At 38.2% G+C, this 21,517-nt stretch overlaps 1 protein-coding gene across 2 annotated transcripts; it reads right to left on the bottom strand.

Moving 5' to 3' along the window:
• Positions 1 to 336: 336 nt before the first annotated feature.
• SMARCE1 (SWI/SNF related BAF chromatin remodeling complex subunit E1) lies at positions 337 to 21,497 on the bottom strand. 2 transcript variants are annotated; one of them, XM_081582108.1, is made up of 11 exons: positions 21,448 to 21,497; positions 19,194 to 19,245; positions 18,974 to 19,017; positions 15,930 to 16,034; positions 10,915 to 10,995; positions 9,602 to 9,733; positions 9,166 to 9,337; positions 4,219 to 4,391; positions 3,594 to 3,695; positions 2,762 to 2,972; positions 337 to 610 (listed from the first exon to the last, which is right to left on the bottom strand). In XM_081582108.1, the coding sequence occupies exons 2-11, from the start codon at positions 19,198 to 19,200 to the stop codon at positions 402 to 404; spliced, it is 1,236 nt and encodes a 411-aa protein (XP_081438234.1). In that variant the 5' UTR covers positions 19,201 to 19,245; positions 21,448 to 21,497; the 3' UTR covers positions 337 to 401. The 2 variants fall into 2 exon arrangements, with proteins under 2 accessions (XP_081438234.1, XP_081438236.1); XM_081582110.1 differs by lacking the exon at positions 15,930 to 16,034.
• Positions 21,498 to 21,517: the final 20 nt, after the last annotated feature.

Below are 21,517 nucleotides of genomic sequence, written 5' to 3'. Positions count from 1 at the left end.
AGCGGACCTTCAGGAAGCTATTGATGGGGACTGGGAAGGCTTAAAGCTATGGCTTTGGTAAGCACCCAAGTGAGCCGTAGGAAGGCATTTGTACAAGTAGATTCTGCAGCATCAAAGGATAATTCGCTAAAAGAGGTGGGCATTTTCTCAGTTAATCTAAATTCTGAGGCTCTCAGCAGTTGAGGGCTAGAAACAAGATCCAAAGAAAAGAACCATCTTTGCAACCGCTTACGAAAGGTGACTGTGCCATTCAGCTCATGATGCTAAATGGTCCAAAAGCCTTTGGTGGTGTGATATGGACAAGAACAATATTAATACACAAACCACATAACACCATTAAAACTCAAAAAACATTTTTTCATTTAAAAAAGTTATTTAGAACACATAAAACAAGGCAACATTTATTCTTTTTTCTCGTCTTCTGGTACGGGATCTGTTGGTGGCTCCTCCACGGTTGCGCTGTTGCTTTCTGAGCCAGTGTTGCTATCACTGGTCCCTTCCTCTGCCAGACTGTCCACCCCCTCCTGCCCACTCTCCTTGTCCTCAGGAGTAGATGTGCCTTCTTCACCATTCTGTTGGCTTTCTGTCGTATCTTCAAGGTGTGTCTCCTCTGTAATCACACATTTGTCACTGTTAGTTCCCAGACAAAAATTTACTCTTCTGTGTTGACAGTTCAGAGCTGCAGCATCCAATGATAAGGCAGCCACTCACTACATATGAATATACATATCAAGCACCTGAGACGGGCTAGTGTGACCAAGGAACTTTCAGCATGTTTAAAACAAGTTGGAATTCGGAAAAAAAATATCTACTTTTTAACTGTAAATTTTGAATCTAAATATAGATCAAGTATTTCTGCTGAAAATTGAGCTTCCAAATTTCAATGTGCTCTAAGTCTAAAGTGCACACTGGCGTTTGAAGACTTATTAAAATTAATTTCATTAAAAAGAGTCAGTAGCAGAACATTTCTAATTACACAGGGACATATTTCTTTGGACAATGCTGTGTGAAGTGCTCGGATTTAATGAGTGCGAAAGCAGGTAAGGAAATGGCATAAGGCTGATAAAGTACTTTGTTATAAGTCATGGTGGGCTGTTTTCTGTTACTGCTCCAGTAGTCTGAAATGATTTTCTTCAGTTTTTTTTTTCTTCAGCTAGGAGGATAAAAATTTGAGTAAAGACCTATGGTGGTGGTGGTTTAGTCGCTAAGTTGTATCTGACTCTTTGTGACCCCATGTATTGCAGTCTGCCAGTCTCTTCTGTCCATAGGACTTCTCAGGCAAGAATACTGGAATGGGTTGCCATTTCCTTCTCCAGGGAATCTTCCCGACCCAGCGATCGAACCCAGGTCTCCTGCTTGGCAGGAGGATTCTTTACCACTGAGCCACCTGGGAAGCCCCAAGACCTACAGGCATACTCTATTCATAGATGACAAAACAGGGGCAGAGGACTGAGTAGTGTTCCAGCTGCCAAATGAGTGAAGGAACCATACTTTCATTCCCATGCTCTTGCTTTAACCACAAAACGTGTTCATGCTCCAAATGTGTTAAGATAAAAAACACGTTCACACAAAACAGAAAAAGTTTCAGATAATTAAACTTAAAATCTGACTATCTGAAATGTTAATCTGCTGAATTACATTCTGTAGAAATATCTGGTAAAGATAGTATATTCCACTTAATGTTTTACAGATGTCAAATCGGAAGTTGTCAGCAGAGCGCCAAGTGTGACTATGGTCCCTCTCAACTCTCGTAATGACAGTCCAGGGAGCTTTTGGTTGTGTTTCCCATACTTCCAGCTCAGTTCTGTTTACTACACAGCGCTCAGGGTAATCCCAAGATTTCAACTAATAATTGATTTAATCAGTACTTCATATAAGCTTTACATGTTATTGTTTGCCTTGAGGCATGCTTTTAGTCAGGAAAATCAGCAGAACTGGAAGTATGAATTTTTCTAGGATGGAATCAATAAACACTTTCTATAAAGACTACAATGAAAATCTTCAGGTTTTGTGAGTCAGGCTGTCTCAGTCGCAACTACTCAACTACACTGTTGGAGCCCCAAGGCAGCCACAGATAGTGTGTAAACAAATGGTTCCAATAAAACTTTATTTATAAAAATAACTGGCAGGCAGGATTTCGCCTGCAGGTTTTATTTGCCCAACTCTGTTCTAGGACACCAAAGACGACTGATCTTAAGAACAAGGACCACATACTGTTTAAACAATTTTAGCAATAAAGGTTAAAATACTGAGTGCCAACACCATGTTAAATCCAGTAATGATGATTTTACGTACATCTGCTTCTTTATCCTCGGGAACTCAATTTCAAGAGGTGGGTGCTAGAATACTTACAAAGGAGGAAACTGAAATTAACTTACCTAGACTGAAGGTCACAGTGCTAGCATGGGGTGAAACCGTACTCAGATCTGTGGGCCCTCCAGGCCAGTACCCTTAACCATTAAACCACTACATTCAATACTTTATATCCCCAAGTCAGGGAATGACATGACTCAATCTGGGCAAATACCCAAGACCTCAAACAGCCAGACTAAAGGCAACACATCACTGCTATTTTGTACCGATACCAACACTTGAGTGAATCTATAATGAGAGATTAAGATTTGGGAAGAAAGAATGCGTATGTCACATGGAGAATAATTCAAGAGGCAAGATTCCCAGAGTGACCTCCAGAAAGCACCGAGAAAGGAAAATCAGAATCAAAGACCCTCAACATTTGCTCCGCAATCAACCGGCAGGTTACCTGTCTCCATCGGCAGGCTCTCGTCTTCCTTCTTTTCCTCGGTCTTGCTCGCTGCCGGCTCCTCCTCAGGAGCAACACCGCTCTGGCTGCGCTCAGCTTGCTCTGCTGCCTCTTTCTCCCTTTCCTCCTGCCGTTTTCGAGCCTGTTCCTCAGCTTGTGCAATTTCAGCAGCAATTTTTTCCATATCCACTTCTACTTTCAAGCCACACAACTAGTAGTCAGAAAACAAAACACTCTCTTAGTAGTGTTCTTTTCTTACAATCTCTGAATCAGAGAAATTATTTTACAAGTGGGTTTTCTTGGCTATGAACTATATTCATATATATGGCAGGAAAAAAACCAAGCTCTTGTGTCTGCAGGGAAGTGGCCCTAGCAGCCATGTAGTATCAAGTGTTACAGAATAGTTGGTGAAGCAACCCTGAAAGCACTGGCTTATGCTCAAAGTTTCTATTTTATATTTGGCTGCCAAACACTATATTTACTTGTTTTCATGTGAAGTGCAAACCGTGAGCTACAGCTAATGAAGACATCCGATGAATAAGTTGCAATGAAAATAATTCACAAGTGTATGAGAGTTTAAAATATCAGAGGCTTCTAGAGTCTCAGGCCTAGTTCACCGAACTCGTATACTATCCAATGTTTCAAACCTATTGCAACATTGCCAGAAAATGGAAACTATTTTATAAAGTAAAGATCTTACCAGCTATAGCAAAGTTAGCCCTGTTTCAAAGTTAATGACACTACATAAAAACACTATTTTGGAAAAAAAAATAAGAGAAAAAAAAGTAACAGACACAGTGATACAAGAATAGTTAACACATTAAATCCATACCCTTTTAAGCTCATTGTTAAATGAGTCTGTGCTTTCCAGGAATTTCCTCTTCTTTTCTTGGTGTCGCTCCTCTATTTGAAGAAGTTCAGCTTCTAATTTTCGCTGTAAAAGATAAGATCAGGTTTTGTTATTTACTACTAAATTATCTTCTCTAAAGCTAATGTCAAACACAGAAAATGTCTCTTTTTTTTAATGGTCCACACTTTTTCACAGTGTGATAAGTGTTTTGCATTTTTAATTTAATTATACAATGTGCTAAGATTTAAAAAATGTAAAAATGCAGCACAGAGAGAATGACTCATTAATAAGAGTAAGCTAGACAATACTGTCAGCTCTCAGCAATTTTTTGGAAGAAAAATATTTAGTATGCTAGTAAACGTTGATAGGATGTCTCAAAATTCTTAACAAATACACTTTACGTCAAAAGGTTCCATGTTACAGTTTTAATAACAAACTTATTAAATCTCTGGGAAGGGTCTACTCCCTCCAGCCTCTTCCCTGAATCAGAATAGGCTAGATTGGACATAAATATTTAACAGGCACACTCATGCATGGTATACAATCAGGTTACCGGGCACCTATGGCACAGGCCCATCTTACTATAACAAATGTTTTCTGTCTTTACCTGATGAACCATTAAGGACTGGACCTGTCGTTTAAGAACCTGCATTCTAGCTGTTGTGACAACTGACCGAACGTCTGGCACCACACTCTCACTAAGGATTTCACTGATGAGGCGGTGGTTTCTCTGGAAACGGGCGGTGGCTGTATGCTTCATTGAAAAGCCATCATCATAATCTGGAATAAACAACATGATCTGGAAATCAGGTCGCCAATTACCATAATCAGGCGAGTGTAACAATGTTAACACTTAGTTACCAAGGAGCTATGGTCCTCACTGGTCTAATAAGTGGGTTTAAAGGGCATCAAGGGAGCACCAGGGCAGTCACTTGATAAAAACCATACAGAGGATACAATGTGTTCACCGGCCAAGATGTTGGTTTTTCTCACAAAATCTTTTAAGTGAGGATGTGCATCTGGTATTTGGCTGAAATACAAATGAGATATAACCAAGTGTCTTTGGCCTGGAAATTAAGGTGAAGGCCGCACGTGATAGCAGTACAGAGTCTGCCAAATATTTCACGCTTTGGATAGCAATTCAAAGCTTTTACAACTGATGATACACAAGAACTTTCTGGTGTCTTTGTCACTGTAGCACTTCAAAGTAAGGAAAATGCCCACTGCAGAAAAAACATTACCTCTAGTAACAGCAGTTTCCCAGATGGGCATATATATATTATCAGATTAAAATAACACTAATGCCTTAAAAAATGTTTAGTTATAAATTTCACTTTTATTTTTTATCAATTTATACACTTATACATTTGTTATCAGTGTATAAAGGTATCACATGTTATTTCTATTCACTCAAGTTCACATACATATAGTATGAGTCTAGTTTACAAGCTTATTTTTAGTAGCTATCACCTTTGCTCTTACACTATTACACTTTGCCTAAGTGGGTCTTAGGAAGCATCACTACAAACAAAGCTAGTGGAGGTGATGGAATTCCAGTTGAGCTATTTCAAATCCCAAAAGATGACGCTGTAAAAGTGCTGCACTCAATATGCCAGCAAATTTGGAAAACTCAGTAGTGGCCACAGGACTGGAAAAGGTCAGTTTTCATTCCAATTCCAAAGAAAGGCAATGCCAAAGAATGCTCAAACTACAACACAATTGCACTCATCTCACACGCTAGTAAAATAATGCCCCAAATTCTCCAAGCCAGGCTTCAACAATACATGAACCGTGAACTCACAGATGTTCAAGCTGGTTTTAGAAAAGGCAGAGGAACCAGAGATCAAATTGCCAACATCCACTGGATCATCAAAAAAGCAAGAGAGTTCCAGAAAAACATCTATTTCTGCTTTATTGACTATGCCAAAGCCTTTGACTGTGTGGATCACAACAAACTGTGGAAAATTCTGACAGAGATGGGAATACCAGACCATCTGACCTGCCTCCTGAGAAATCTGTATGCAGGTCAGGAAGCAACAGCAAGAACTGGACATGGAACAACAGACTGGTTCCAAATAGGAAAAGGAGTACGTCAAAGCTGTATATTGTCACCTGCTTATTTAACTTATATGCAGAGTACATCATGAGAAATGCTGGGCTGGATGAAGCACAAGCTGGAATCAAGACTGCCAGGAGAAATACTAATAACCTCAGATATGCAGATGATACCACCCTTATGGCAGAAAGTGAAGAAGAACTAAAGAGCCTCTTGATGAAAGTGAAAGAGATGAGTGAAAAAGTTGGCTTAAAACTCAACATTCAGAAAACTAAGATCATGGCATCCAGTCACATCATTTCATGGCAAATAGACAGGGAAACAGTGGAAACAGTGGCAGACTTTATTTTTTTGGGCTCCAAAATCACTGCAGATGGTGATTGCAGCCATGAAATTAAAAGATGCTTATTCCTTGGAAGAAAAGTTATGACCAATCTAGACAGTATATTAAAAAGTAGAGACATTACTTTGCCAACAAAGGTCTGTCTAGTCAAGGCTATGGTTTTTCCAGTAGTCGTGGATGGATGTGAGAGTTGGAGTATAAAGAAAGCTAAGCACTGAAGAATTGATTCTTTTGAACTATGGTGTTGGACTGCAAGGAGATCCAACCAGTCCGTCCTAAAGGAAATCAGTCCTGAATATTCATTGGAACGACTGATGTTGAAGCTGAAATTCCAATACTTTGGCCACCTGATGTGAAGAACTGACTCATTGGAAAAGACCCTGATGCTGGGAAAGATTGAAGGCAGGAGGAGAACGGGACAACAGAGGATGAGATGGTTGGATGGGATCACCTACTCAATGGACATGAGTTTGAGTAAACTCCAGGAGTTAGTGATGGACAGGGAGGCCTGGCATGCTGCAGTCCATGGGGTCGCAAACAGTCGGACACGACTGAGCGACTGAACTGAACTGAATCTTTGCTCTTATCACTACCAGTTTTTGACATATCTGCTAACAACATGTGCTGTTATTTGTTAATATTTTTATTTAAATCAACTAACTTTTTAAAAACGTGCTTCCTCTTAAGCAACACACATTAAAACAAAAGTTCCTCTATCAGAGGTGGGGGACCACATTGTAGAAAACTCTACTGCAAAGGCCCTAATTGTGCTGCTGTGTCATTTTAGCACGTCCCTTAATATTTGGTACTTAAGTAGTTACTGAGACTATTATCTTATGATAATAGATACTATGAACTGCTGTGCCAATTATTTTTGTTTCAAGTAATTTCTTTAGGATATGTACTTCTGAAATTAAAATTACTGCAACAAAAGATATCATTAAAAAATTGTGACTTTTTTACTTCTTAAGGGAGAGTTTTTCATATTTACACTTAGGATTATATACATTTGTGCTAGGTTATCCATCTAGGTTTCCTTTTTATTATTGTTCTTCTTTATATGTTGCCAGTGTTGACCACTGGTAAATAAAGTCTTAGCAATTTGGGCTCGTCTTTCCTTTTAAAAAAATTTTATTATTTTTTAATTTATTATTTTTCAGCCATGCTGAACAGCACATAGGATCTTAGTTCCCCGAACAGGGCTCGAACTCACACCCCTTGCATTGGGAGGGCACAGACTTAACCAAGGTCTGCACCTGTCTTTCCTTGCACTTTAGTTGGCTGATTTATTTTTGGGGAAGGGGGAGGGTAGGTTTATATTTTCCAATTCACCAGGTATTTACTTTATCTCATGAATATTTTCTTTCTAAAAAAAAAGCCTTCACTATCTTGTGAGGATAACTGCCTATGTCCTGAAGGCTTGTAGGTCTTCTCTGTTAGAGTGAGCAGCTGCTGTACTGTGGACCTTCGGCCTTCCTCTTGGTTTTATGTACATTTTCACCTCCCAAGTCTTCCTCTTTCTGCTCTGTCCTGAGGGATAAAGTCCAAGGTCTAAAGTCATCCTTATCCTGGCATCTTAATTATTACTGTCCTTTCTTACTGCCAGGTCTAGTTCTAATATCCTACTTTAAACTTAAAAAACATAATGGGCAGAAGCCTGAGAAACAGAAAAAAGGGTTCTCTTTTCAAGACTGTTCCTTAGTGAATCTCTTTCAGTCCCTCTCCGTGTTCATGCTGTTTGTTACCTTTACCTAGTGAAAACCTCAACTGATTCCTACTTACGGCTTCTACATTGCAAGTCTTTGTTCCCACTTATTACTGACCTCTCATCCTTCCAATTATTTGTAAACTGGATCTTCTTCTATTTTTTTAGTTCTGTGCTTTTTTCTTGCATTAATCATTGAATTTGAGCAATTAAGAGTTTGCACATGCTCGTGTGTCTGTAGCACTGCTGACTGGGCTTAATATGCTTTATTGTCTCTATTCCCTATTCTAGTCTCTGTGTTTATTAGATTCGTATTTATGAGGATATTTGTCAATATTCCAGTCCTTTCTTTTAAAAACTCATTTTTGTTTTTCTCTCCAAGTATTTCAGTTTATTCATGTCATTAGGTGGTATTAGTGCTTCTTTTCTTAAAGGTCTCTTCTTTAAGGCCTTACAAGCTTCTTCTTTGTTATTACTACTTTAAAATGGGATCTTAAATTATTTTCCTGATATTTCTGTTGCTTGCAGCTAGAGCTTCCAACCTCTTCCACACCACAGCAGCACATGAGGAAAATGATTTGTATAGCATACGTGCTATGTGGACGAGTATACTCATAGCTGGAGGTGGCTAGCTCTGAAGCTCCTTGCAGCCTCAGACCCCGCCTGGCTGCAGAGAAGCAGAAGTGTACAAGCACACCTGCAAACTCTTCATGGAATGCCAATTAGGAAGCTCTGCTACACATGCATGTGTGTGTGTATAACATTTGTAGGTGTACACCCTCGTAGGGCTTCTTAGGTGGCTCAGTGGTAAAGAACCTGCCTGCCAAGCAGAGACGTGGGTTTGATCCCTGGGTCAAGAAGATCACCTGGAGGAAATGGCAACCCACTCCAGTATTCTTGCCTGGAAAATCCCATGGACAGAGCCTGGTGGGCTACAGTCCATGGGGTCACAAAAGATCCAACATGACTTGGCGACTAAGCAATAAAGCACCCTTGTAAGTATCATTATGAGTTGTACTTATAAATTCTAGTTGGATTTCTGAATTAACTAGAGTCCAAAATGTCTCTTCCCACTCATTAACTTTCTCGCTAAGAGCCTTTAACTCAGCTGATTTAAGGAACCAATAATAATAACTTGAAGGCATTTAACTTTTAAAAGCAGCTGAGGTAAAATTCTGATTATGACTAAAAAAGCCTTTCATGCATTCTGAGTACAAAGATTTTGATAAACAATAGGTAGTTTTTGCTATTTTCTGCACTAAAAAGGGTATTTCTTTTTCTTCAGGAAATTTACACACAAATCTTAATCAAAGTAATTATTTAAAATATTGAAATGGCACTTAAATTATGCTTTGTTTTCCATTTAGGATAGGAAACAAAACTTCAACTTAAGAGATTTCTCATATTTTAATTCTCAGAGAAAGCATAAACAAAGCCCACTTTTTTTTACCATCTGGGTCTTCAGCAGGCTGAATGCTCATGTAAGGTTCTCCTTTCTCCATGCGAGACTGTCTCTGTCGACTTTCTTCCTCTAGAGCAGCTTCTGCACGACTTTTCGCATTTATGTAAGCAAGGTACGCGGGGGAATTATGGTAGGCCTTCATAGATTCATTGTATTCTATCTGAAATTCAAATGTTTCTCTGTTTTAGAATTAATATTTTGCAGGTTATAATGAATACTTACATTATCTCATTGGAACATCAAAAGACAGGATAACTATCTCCTTCTTACAGACAAGGAATCTGAAGTCTAGAGAAATTGAGTGACTTGACCCAGGCAGATGAAGCCTCAACTGTCTGATTAGATTGTATGTTTCTTTTATAAGTAATAAGCAAGTGTTTATGAACTTTATCTTGTACCTGTCCCACCGTAGTTCCCATCCTACCTTTTCTGCTTCGTATTCGTTTAAATATTCTTGTTTTTCTTCATCAGTGAGATCTCGCCACATGCCACCAATAATCTTGCCAATCTCCCACAACTTTAGGTCAGGGTTGGAAGCCTTTACTTGGTCCCAGACCTTGAAAAGAAACAGTTCAGATTTTAGTATTGATGCCTAAAAATACAGACTTTTACAAATACTTTTTAATATAGAAATCTTTACTTTAATCATCAACAAAGGCATAAGGAATAGTGTCAAAACCCATGTTCCCATCAGCCTGCTGCAACAATTATCAAGGGTCCTCCGCTGGGTTAGTTTAAGGCAGATTTCAGAAACCTCCAAACACTGTGGACACTTACGATGAGATAACTCTACATAGTCTATGTCTTTCTAAAAATTCATGAGTTTAGAAGGAATGCAGTTACTGTGTGTAATACAACATAACATATCCTCCAATTACACATATAGTAATTATGACCAAAAATTTCAAAATTTCTAAGCAGTGGTGAAAATAGGTAAATGCTCATCTTTAATAAAGATATCAGCTATACTTGTTATTTTGAGAGTAATGGAGGTTCATCACCTCGTCCCTTCACCAAAAAAAAGAAAAATTCAAGAAAAGTATGAAGAAAAGAAAAAGTACCATAAGTTGATTGTTTGGAGATAACCATTGTCTTCTAGGCTTTTTTTTTTTATTCAAACTAACATGTATTTCCTATTATTTTTATAAAAATAAGATACTAGTACTTGTAGTCTTGCACTCATGTTTCTCATGTCATTAAATATTCTCCAAAAGACTATACAATGTTGGCTACACAACTTTATCTTAAGTATTTTAATTGTTTATTATATATACATATATATTATTAATTTTTTTGGCTATGCTGGGTCTTCCTTGCTGTGCAGGCTTTTTCTAGTTGCACTGAGAGGGGGATACTTTCTAGTTGCAGTGCACGGGCTTCTCATTGTGGTGGCTTCTGTTGTGGAGCACAGGCTCCAGGCATGTGTGCTTCAGTAGTTGCTGCTCGGTGGCATGTGGGATCTTTCTGGACCAGGGCTCAAACCCTTGTCTCCTGTACTGGTAGGCAGATTCTCAACCACTGGAACACAAGGGAAGCCCTTAACTGTCTATTTAGTCATTTTCTTGTTGCATTTTAGTTCTGGAATTTTGAAATCAGAACTGTTATCTTTAACAACTGCAATTCTGTATTCTCTCCTCTGACTATGCACAAAATGACCGGCTAAGTCCATCGAACCTTGATGTAAAGCAAAGAGCAAAGACTGCGGTCCTCATTCCTTTCTGGCTCCAGGGCACCTACCTTTCTGCTGTACCTCATGTAGGGCATCAGCGGCTTATCTGGTGGCTTTGGGGGTTTTGGAATCGTGATACCAGAGGACGCCTAGAAAAGAGTTAAATACATTCATTATTCAATTGCTAGAAGTTCACCAGCAAACTGAAAAGAGAGTCCCTTTAAAAATTCTAATGCGCCTTTCTTCTACTCGTCCATGGACACAAGATTCTTATATTTTCTCCACTGAAAATAGCTATCACTGCAAATTCAGAAATGTTCACATCAAAAGAAAATAAAGAAAATGACTTTAAGCACAGAGCTTTTTAATATGTTGCTTAGCAGTTTATTGCCACTGCTTTGACAACCTGGCTGTAAGAACAAATAAAATATTACACAATTATCCATACAGCAAAAATATATGGTTATACATCAGATGTCCCACATTTAGGACATTACCTGGCATCCTTTTATTTTGCTTAATTTACCTTTACATATACAGTCAACACTTGATTATCTCATCAGAAGCTGAACTCGAATAGCACTTACCACATCTCACACTGCCTACTGGGGACTGTTTACTATTTGCACCTTTTCAGGAACACATTTCCACATGAACAACTACCACCACCACAAAATCTACTCCCTAGATTAAAAAATGAAAAACAAACAAAAAACGTTCTTACTCCTTTGTTATGACTAGAGATTTTATTTTTCTTAAGGTTCTATACCCATATCTAGTTGTTTTTTTTTTTTTAATAATGGAGATTAGGAAGTGTGCACTGAAGTCACGCTTTTTTTGTTCTCCTAGTCACAGCGGAGGAGTGAACAAGTTTACCAGGAACAGAGAAATGACAGAAACAGGGCCTGATTAAGTTATTTTGAGACCTTACGTTAAGAAACTCCACTTCATTTTTTAAAAATGCTGATTTTTGTGGGGGAAGACAGAGAGAAAAGAAATGGGAAACAGAAGGTGAGGAGACTGAAAAATAGTTTTTAAAAAGGTCAAGACCAAAGTGGGTGAGAGAAAGGCAAAAAGGAAAGAAATAGAGGAGATGATCTCTTTCTAAAGACTAAATCCAGGCAGGAGACCAGGCAGCCCCGTGGGCACCACCGCCACACCTTCAGTACAGGAGTGCTGCTTCTGAACCTACTCACATCTCTGCACACACTGCTCCATTTGATCAAGGGTCTAGCATCAAATCATGGCTGAATTACACTTGTTTCCCCCACATTTCTGGAAGACTCCTGATATTGATTTTCCTGCCAGGCTGGGAAGGAAGAAGGCTTCCTTCTAACTATCAAAAGATAGGAATCAACAAATCTTTATAAGAAAACCAAGGTGACATTTTGCTCCCTTGCCCTTATGTTGTTCTTGTGGTAAAACCAGAGGGACCCCCCCCCCATTCTCAGCTGAGATTCCCAAGTCTAACCTTATTTTTCATCCAAGGGCTCAGGAAAGAGTATGTCTGTACCCCTTCCACCACTTTCAAACAATGCTTCTTCTTCCTATGAGAAGGGTCTCCCTCCAGCCCTATATACTTGTCAGTAACTCTGCTTCTTCATACATGAACTTATGAGAAAGCATTTCATCTCTGCAGCAGTATTCCTCTCTTTCCACATCGCCCATGTATTCTTACCACATAGGATGCTGATGCCTGTGTAGACAAACCCTGCTTTTAGCCAGCAGTGGGCAGCAGGGTGAAGCGAGACATGGGGGATGGAAACTGTCAACAGTGGCGGTACGAACTGTCAACAGTGGCGGTACGAACAGCCAACAGGAGATCTGTCTTAGGGCTGTAGGAGTTCTCTGGGGGGTGGGTGTGGATTTCTACAAAGCTAACCTTCTGTCATGAATTCAGATCAAGAAACACACAGAAGTCTGATTCTTCATACATAAAGTTACTGGAAAGCACTTCCAACTCACAGCCAACACAAACCTTCAGGATGTCATGAGGTGGGTTACAAGTGAATTAAAACACTTTAAAAACAAATTACAATAATATCTGCTCCTTGATATTTTTCAAAGAGCTGCATTTTATAACAATGAATATGCTTCTTTTTTTTTTTCTCCCAAAGGAAGGTACCTGGATCGTTTGCATGTTGAGGTCATATTTTCATTACATTGTTGACCAGTCAATTTACAAATACAAACAGAACCAAACTAAAACAATAACAACAAAGTTAAATTCTAGCTGGTTTTCAGGACATTAAAGGTTAATATCACTCAACAGTCTTAATTTATTAACCATCTCAAACAGACATCTTTCTAAAATGTCTCACACATTACTCTTCTAAAAAATAAAAAGCAGTTTGCACTGTACATAATTATAACCACTGCTTTGCTATAATCCTCTGGTTTGAGGTATGAAAAACTGTTGGTTCCTTCATTAAATGACCTGATAGTTATGATTTTGGAAGGCATGTCTCCTTTTTTCAGCTGTTTCCTTCCTTGCTGCTGTCAGGAAACCTACCTCCAGCAGCAACTGTCCCTCTCTCCAAATGGCAATGAGTTGGGGGAAAACAACTAATTATGCTAGTTAAAACTGCTTACAACAGAGGAAGGTCCCCTATGAATAACAAAGTCTATGGCTTTGTGAAATTTTGGCTATTTGAGAGATTTGTGTTATTTCTTCCCAATTTTTAGCTGCTTCTCTGGTAAGATCTTATCCAAGGTTTTCTTCTGGGATGAAATTCCCATTAAAGCACAGAAATGAACTGTTCTTAACATTCTGTCTCAATCCGTTTTCACATCTGTACTTAAGAGAATGTTAATCAGCATCTGATGAAGAACTGACCAGAAGTGAATTCCACTTCATAGCTACCATAAGCACTCCAAATGGTTTCAAACATGCTTACACACACACACACACACACACACAAAGTGTTTATTGTCTGAAAACTCTTCCAGTTTACTGGAGTCATTGGGAAAATCACATGTTCGTAGATCCTATGGGAAGCTACTCCACAGGATGACATCAAATCATTCCTTCAAATCAACGACTTAAGGTGATTTTCAGACAATAATACCAGAGAAGCTCCCCCACAAAGTAACACATAAATGGGGTCATATTAAAATAACACTTTTATAAAGGTCAAAATCAGATCTATTGAGTCCTAACAGAGCTTAAATTAGATATACAGACAAAAAAAAAAAAGGTAGTATAAAACTTTAGGCATAATTTTTGTAAAGAATGATTACCTGAGAGGTCACTAAAAGCTGAAGGACTAACACAGGCTAAAAGCCTCCACATTTCCTAGGCCCTTCAGTTTAAATCTACACAGCATCTGGATTACACTTCAATATGGTGTTGAGAGGACAATAACACAAATAAAACAACTATAAAGAACCAGAACATCAACATTTCCATGCCCAACAGCCTTCTTATACTAATCTACCCTAAAGCTAGTGCTTACTCCAGATACTGTGTTCCAACATCCCCAAGAAGGAATGGGGAGAAAGAGATAACTGGCCAGGGCCCTGAGATAGCGACTGTACTTTTCTATTCCTGGTAAGTCTCCACTGAATGATACCACTTTATTAACAAAGGATTCCCAGATACATCCAAGTTGAGAACAAAATGCTTACAGAAAATAAAACACAAATGATTCTAATATTACCGTTACCACCATTTATTTTCCATCAACATAGATAATCAAGAGCTGACTGTATAGAGCTATTAAAATGTAATCATTCTTTTGATTGTTACCCATGAATAATTTTCTGTATTAACATAAATGATCCAAAATTGATTCTGCCCCTTAATTAAATTAAAATGTTCTTTATCATTTGATAACTTTGTCACCCATTACACTTGTCAAACAACACATTCAGGCCAGGGGAAAAAAACAAGTACCGGTGCACATAAAAATTGTATGCATCGTGAAATGCATACATACACACACTTGGTCAGAATTCTTTTCAGATACCATGAAATATGCATGGCACATAAAACTTGATATGCTTATGAAGTACAAATTATGTAGAAACAATGAAATATTTAGACAAACAAAACCTATCAAGTTAAGCAATATGCTTACCAAGATAGACATATAGTTTGGTAGTTACAAGCTTTCTGCTCTAGCTTGACTACAGGGTGAGAGGGCTTTTTTGAAGTCACACTAATTGAATTATTTTTGAATGCAGCAAACAAAAATCAGGTATTAAAAAGTTTACAGCCATTCTGGGTTGTATAAATTCTTACCAATATTACATTCCAATGTATGTAGGCATTTGGCTTTTGGATTTATCTATTTTTGGTAAATCATTTTTACAGTTATTTGTTTTTTGAGTATCTTAAATTTCCTTAAATGAAGTTTTAAGATAATTTTAAAATAAAAAGTCTGAAGTTAAAAAAAAAATCTGAAGTACATCCAATTTTGGTATCTCAGGCTGATTATTTAAGTGAAACATCTAAGTTTCAGAAATCATATCCTTTACCCTCTGAACTATAAATGTACTTCTGGTTATAGATATGTATAGTCTGGTAACTCAAATTAATTTTGTTCAGCTTTCATTCTGCAATTCTTTGAATTGGCACAAATATCTTTTTAACTAGAGAGAAACGAATCTCAGTTACATCAACTGTTAAATCCAAAAGACAAATTGTGTGCAGCAGTTCAAACTGGTAGGACAGCCCAAAAAGGCCAGGTCTATAAGCCCCAGCCTTTATTAAGAAAATAGTTCTTGAGCCTAATGCCAATTACCTTAAATGAAAGATACTCTTCGTCTCAAAAAGGGCATCTTAACCATAGGAAATCCTAGGTTTGTCTACATAGAGTACTAGCATTAAGTGCCCAAGGCTTTATCTCTACCAATCACCAAACAGAATGAATTCTTCTTTTCTTCTATATACATATCCAGATCTCATTATTTTTTTGTTTTTCAGTATAAGATTGTACAACGAATATTTAAAATAATCTAAAAGCCAGGTTAAATTTTTTTTTTTAAATGGCTGTGCTGATGATTCAAAAGGACCTAAACCTGAGGCATTTCTGGTCAATTCCAGTTGTTTGCTGGATGCTGTAATAGTTGATTCTCCTACCGTGACCCGGCTGTTGGTGCCCGGGTTCCCTCCCAGCCTGTAGTTGTTGTAGGCGAGATGACTGTATGGATTGTATCCCACAAACCCTGGTGTGCTGGGCATTTGCTGATGGAAACAAATGAGACAAAAACACGAATGAGAAATGAGCTCAAACGAGGAAAACACAGAAATGAAAAATGATCTGCATATGGCATGCAAAAGCAACCTGAATTTAAACAAGCAATGATGTGTTGTAATTGTTCTTTTTTTTTCATTGAAAAACCAGTCTGCAAGTGGTTTTTTTTTTTTTTTTGTCTCTTTCTGTCTCTTTGCAGGGGCCAGTGGTGTTTGTATGAGTGTGAATGTGTGTTTGTCTTTCAGGATAAGCAATACACTGAAGTGTCTCAAACATTCAGGATTACTTTATGGTCAGTATATGAAATAACAACTTAGCGATATATGTCTGAGATTGGAAGCTTGAAATGTGATAAACTAAGAGTCTGAAAACACTTTACATGCAAAACAAAACATGATTTATTTGACAGTCATGTGAATGCCACCAATGCACTCATCTACCAAAAACAAAAACAAGAAATGGATTGCTATCAAAGACAGCTTTAAATCATTTTATGTAGTGTGAGAAATGAGAAGAGATTCAAATCAGGAAGCCAGAAGTCATCAATAGAAAAAAACATGTGGGATTCAATGGATGTCACATACACGATTTCAAAACAAAGACTTGTAAGAAATGCATGGATTTCATTCTGGGGGTACTGTCTGATCTTTTTAACCCAGTCATTCTTTTAAAGGCTTTCTCTTCCATTTCTTCTTTGATCCATCTTCCACAGGTCAATCACGAACAATTTCTGCATTTAGTTTTAATGTGAACTACTTCTCTAGTAGACAGACTTGAACTTTCTTTTCTCATCTAATTTCCTGATAGCCCTAGCTCTTTCCAACCACAATTGCTTGTTGGAGCAACATAATTCTCGGCTTTTGTAAATTATGTGTTGATGTGATCACAAATGGGCTCTTATATGGCAGAGCCCTTCGTGGTTAATAAAATGACATCCAATGTTCATGAGAATCAAAGTATAGTGCATAAAAAGGATGTAGCAAAGAGAGACCAAAAGTAAGGCATTTGACCTAATGAAACTCAATCAAAACAAGGGACAGTAATTTCATTTTAACATGCAATTAATACCAATGCTGAATTGTATAATGTAAAACAAGCAACACATCCCAACTAAGCTGTAGCTATTATCAACACAATTGTCTAAAACATGCCACTGCACATATCCTTAGCGTCCAAAAAAAAGACATTCAAGCAGATCAATCATTTGATATTCTTTACAAGAGAACAAGTGATCAATTTCTAGTCTATGTAGTTGTAGAAGACGCAAATCAAGCATATATAAGTAGGCAAAACACAGATGAAGTATCAAAGGCACAAAAGAAGTGTATATTACTTGGAGTGGTGGTACGTTTGGGTGGTAGTGGTGGGTGGAGGTGGTGGTGGTGGTGATGGTGGTGGAAGAAGAAATGGAAATAAAATAAAGGAGGATAACTCATTTAATATCCATTCTGTTGGATGTACTAGCCCCTAGTCTTCTGTATATTATGTGTAATGTAAAATTATAATGGTACAGAAGTATGATTAAAGAAAGGTAAAAATATCCCTTTCTACATTTAAGAAATCATAGGGTTGGTTTCTGAGCTATTTCTATTATCTCAAAAAAATTAATGTCTTCAAGATAATATACGCTGTTAGAGGCAGTATTTGCGTCAAAATGACACCTTCAAAGGTTGCATAGGCAATGATAATCACTGTTCAATATTATGAGGCAATAATGCAAGAAAATAAAGTAAGGGAACTTAAAAAAAAATTGAAACTAAAACACTGCAATTATACCATTTCCAAAAATGAAGTACATGGTTAGCTCTTTGAGGTCAGGAATCTCAATTGTTCAACTCCACCTGTATAGCCACTAGCAGAGTGCCAAGGAGATGCTAGTAAGAAATGTTCTTTAAGAAAGGAAATAAACCAAACACAGGACTTTAAGATCTACTGGAAGTAACTTTAGAAACTGGACATTATATAAAGTTGAGATGTGATACAGTATCCCTTTTTAAAAGCATCTTACTAAGGAAAAACAAACTGTTGATAAACTGAAACATACAGCAGAAGGTTAGTAAATAAAAGTAGTTTATCTAGTGGAGAAAATAAAGTTACACAAGGCCCTAATTAGTAAGCTAGCCTGAAATTTAGGGGTAGGGAGTATGGAAGGAGGGCTAACAGCTTTAGTTAAAGAACTTTTGTAGGATATGGTCAATGTTAACAGTGTTTTGTTTTTGTTTTTAAATAAAAAAATAACAAGGAATCCATTTCAGCAAAGCCTGAAGAGTTACTGTTAAATCTGTTTTGTGGATTGGGCAATTATTTTACATGCTGACCAAGCTGGGCCAGAGCTTGCTGGGTGAAAAAAAAAACTAGTTCACTATTATTTATACACTTTGAAACATATCAAGTCTCAATCCAATAAAATATTATTTATGGCATAAAACTCAACAGCAGGATCTGACCCACAGATAATGAAATCCTTACTTGAACAGCTTGAAAATAAAGATTTACAATAAGGTAGTATAGAACTGGAAGCTTTATTGTTTGATTTAATGTGAAAATTATATACAGACAGGAAGAGAAAAATGTAACCAATTGAAGGTTAGGTTTAAAAACAATAAATGCCAGAATGAGCATTTATTTCATATTAGCTTTCAAGATTCTCAATAGAGATGAACAAGAAAAGTGTTAAGCTTGCCACTTATTTCTAATTAAAAAAAGAACTAAGCATAGGAGGTTGGCATTTCAGTAGTATGTTTCTTTAAATGTTGGGGTTGGTTCAAGGTAAGATGCAGAGTTATTTTATTTAGTAGGAAGTGCTGTTTTTTAGTTGAATTTTTCATCCTGTTGCTGTGATGATTGAGTGACTGTCACTGGAAGACATCTGGGTTTTTGTATCAAGGCCAGACTTGGCTATTACATTAACAAGAAAATTAAAACTTACTGTTGCAGGAGCTGGGGTGGGAGGTGGGGCATAAGATGGTCTTTCTGTTTGAAAGAAAATAAATAACTTCTTGTAAACAACTGAGATATAATACTATGCAACAAAACTACCAATGGTCCTGTTTTGAAGAAAAAAAAATGAGAGTATTTTGGAATTCCCATTTGCTAGGGCATTAGTCTCTTATTAATATAGATTGATAAATATAAAAAATGAAACTTACTTGACATTTTGGAAGATTAAGTTCTCAGTTCCTTAAGAATGAATCTGAGACACTAAAATAAAAAAAAGGAAAAAAAAAGAAAAATAAAGATAATCAAAACTCAGCAAGCATAAGAGAATGTTTTTCTAAAGAATAGGGTAGTTTAATATTTCTCTGTAAAATTACATTTTCTTCTAGTAATCAAGCCTTTTAAATATTTTACTAGTTCTTTAGGTCACTTAGCTGATCAGAATTAAATGACTAAAACAAATGACAGGGGATATTAAAAAGTAAAATTAAACATGTACTTGCAAGTTTTTTTTTTTTTTGATACTGAGCAACTTCTTGTATGGAAAACATTTTGCTGATGCCATGTAAAAATTTAATCAAATTGGTAAAAATATAGTGACAAAAGAATATGATGTATTATTGGGGCCTACCTCAACAAGGCCTACCAGACACTGACAGCTCCCTCATCAGCCAGAGCTCCGCCTTCCTTTTAGGATAACAAGTTCTTTCTAGTAAAACAGCATTTTAGTCCTGAAGGCAGTGGAAAAGGTAACTGGTGTGACAATAAACTTCACATTCTCTTATAGTGGTAAATGGAGCTTCCCTGGTGGCTCAGCGGTAAAAGGACCCGCCTGCCAACGCAGAAGACCTGAGTTCAATCCCTGGGTCGGGAAGATCCCCTGGAGAAGGAAATGGGAACCCACTCCAGTATTCTCGCTTGGGGAATCCCATGGAGAGAGGAGCCTGGTAGGCTACAGTCCATGGGGTCGCAAGAGTCAGACACAACTGAGTGACTAAAAACCAACAACAAATAGCTTCATAACTGCTGGGAATAAATTTTGAGTCTACTGGAAAAAACTCTTATTGACCTTTCTTAGCCCAACTCCAAATATATCTCCTCAATGAAGATTTTTTGACATATCTGTACAAAATTAAATGTTTCTTCATTTGTACTCCAATTTACACACATCAATATCATATTACACCCGCTAATATGGGGGTTGAATGGAGAGAGGGACCATGTAATTCATTATTGCTGTCCCAGTACCTAGCTCAATTCTTACCAACTTCGGTCCTAGTAACACTAGCTCAGGACATGACCACACACATGTGAACTTGTTTCTTACCTCACTATACATTACACACAGTGTGTACAAAGAGACGAAAATTCATTGTTAGAAAAAAGGCAAATAACTTCTATGACTACTAGAGTATTTTCATCCAACATTATGAGAAACAAACATGATTTTTTTTTTTTGCTCCTGTTTTGTATTTTAAGGGCATTTCTGGAGCATTCATTATGAGTAAGAGGCCTGGTGTGGAAAGAAAGAAGTCATTTATTTTCTCAATGGCCCAACCTGGGTCTCCCGTCTCTCTTTAAGGTATAGGCAGGAAACCAGAGTCTGGTGCAGATTTCCTTCCTGCTCAAGTTTGGGTGGGCTGTCAACATCCAGTAGGCCTTGCTGTGGGGGGCCCTGATAATAACTGCCACAAGCTCCCTGGTGTCACATTTTATTGTTAATACTTTAAAATTACTGATCTCTTTTGCTATACCATACATTTCAAGAGTGATCTCGTACATTTGTCCACCACTGTATGCATCCCCGGTGCCTGGCATAAAATCCTGGAGAAGATATTTGTTGAATACCTTATACGGGACAGGTTTACTACTTTCACACCATCTGGTTTAAAAATCACACTGACAACGAGATGTGTACTGCTATTGCCATTTTACGGAGGGAAAAAAGGAGTCTCGTTGAATATAAGAACTTGACTCAAGACACACAGTCAGGAAGTGTCAGAGTTGGGTTTCAAACCCAGGCCAAACTGTTGCCGAGCTTTCGCTCTTCACTCCAAGCCACACCGTGAGTCCTCAGATCGCTGCCTGGACAAGGGGAAACCAACTTCCTGAGGGTGAGGACCACGGGTTTAGCTTGCCCCAAGGGCTTCCTTTGAGATCGATTCGTTTCGCTTTGATGTGAAGGTGCACTTTACCAGCGACTCTACTGAAGAGGAGCATGCAGAAGCACTTTGATCACTTCCGCGGGGTTAGTGGAAGGGGCACTTCTGGCCGCCCAAGAGGAGCCCCAGATGGGACTCTCTTCCCACCCTCGCTCCGCTAGGCCTCAGAGAGGCCGCAACCGGCCCCCGGCCCTGGTCCCGCGGCCAAGTCTGAACCCCAGCAAACCCCAGCAACCCCAGCCAAGCCGGGACCCCACGCCTCTCCACCCTCCCGACCCAGTCGGGCCCAGTCGGAAACACTCACCCGCGGGCAGAAAAAGCGCCCGCAGCTCCGGCCTCGCTTCCCTTTGTCCCGCGCACGCCCCGCCCCTCGC

The sequence above is a fragment of the Giraffa tippelskirchi genome, chromosome 3, assembly GCF_054371585.1.
Source record: "Giraffa tippelskirchi isolate mGirTip1 chromosome 3, T2T-mGirTip1v1.2.pri, whole genome shotgun sequence".
Lineage (NCBI taxonomy): Eukaryota > Metazoa > Chordata > Mammalia > Artiodactyla > Giraffidae > Giraffa > Giraffa tippelskirchi.
The sequence above is the reverse complement of the archived record's forward strand: the minus strand, read 5'-3'. Positions and strand labels throughout refer to the sequence as shown.

Excerpts from the sequence above, each read along its gene's own strand:
- SMARCE1 (XM_081582108.1), bottom strand. Across the intron at positions 9,734-10,914 it reads ACATGAGGTACAGCAGAAAG|GTCTGGGACCAAGTAAAGGC; the intron begins GTAGGTGCCCTG and ends TTTCTTTTCAAG. Across the intron at positions 3,696-4,218 it reads AGTCCTTAATGGTTCATCAG|CGAAAATTAGAAGCTGAACT; the intron begins GTAAAGACAGAA and ends TATCTTTTACAG.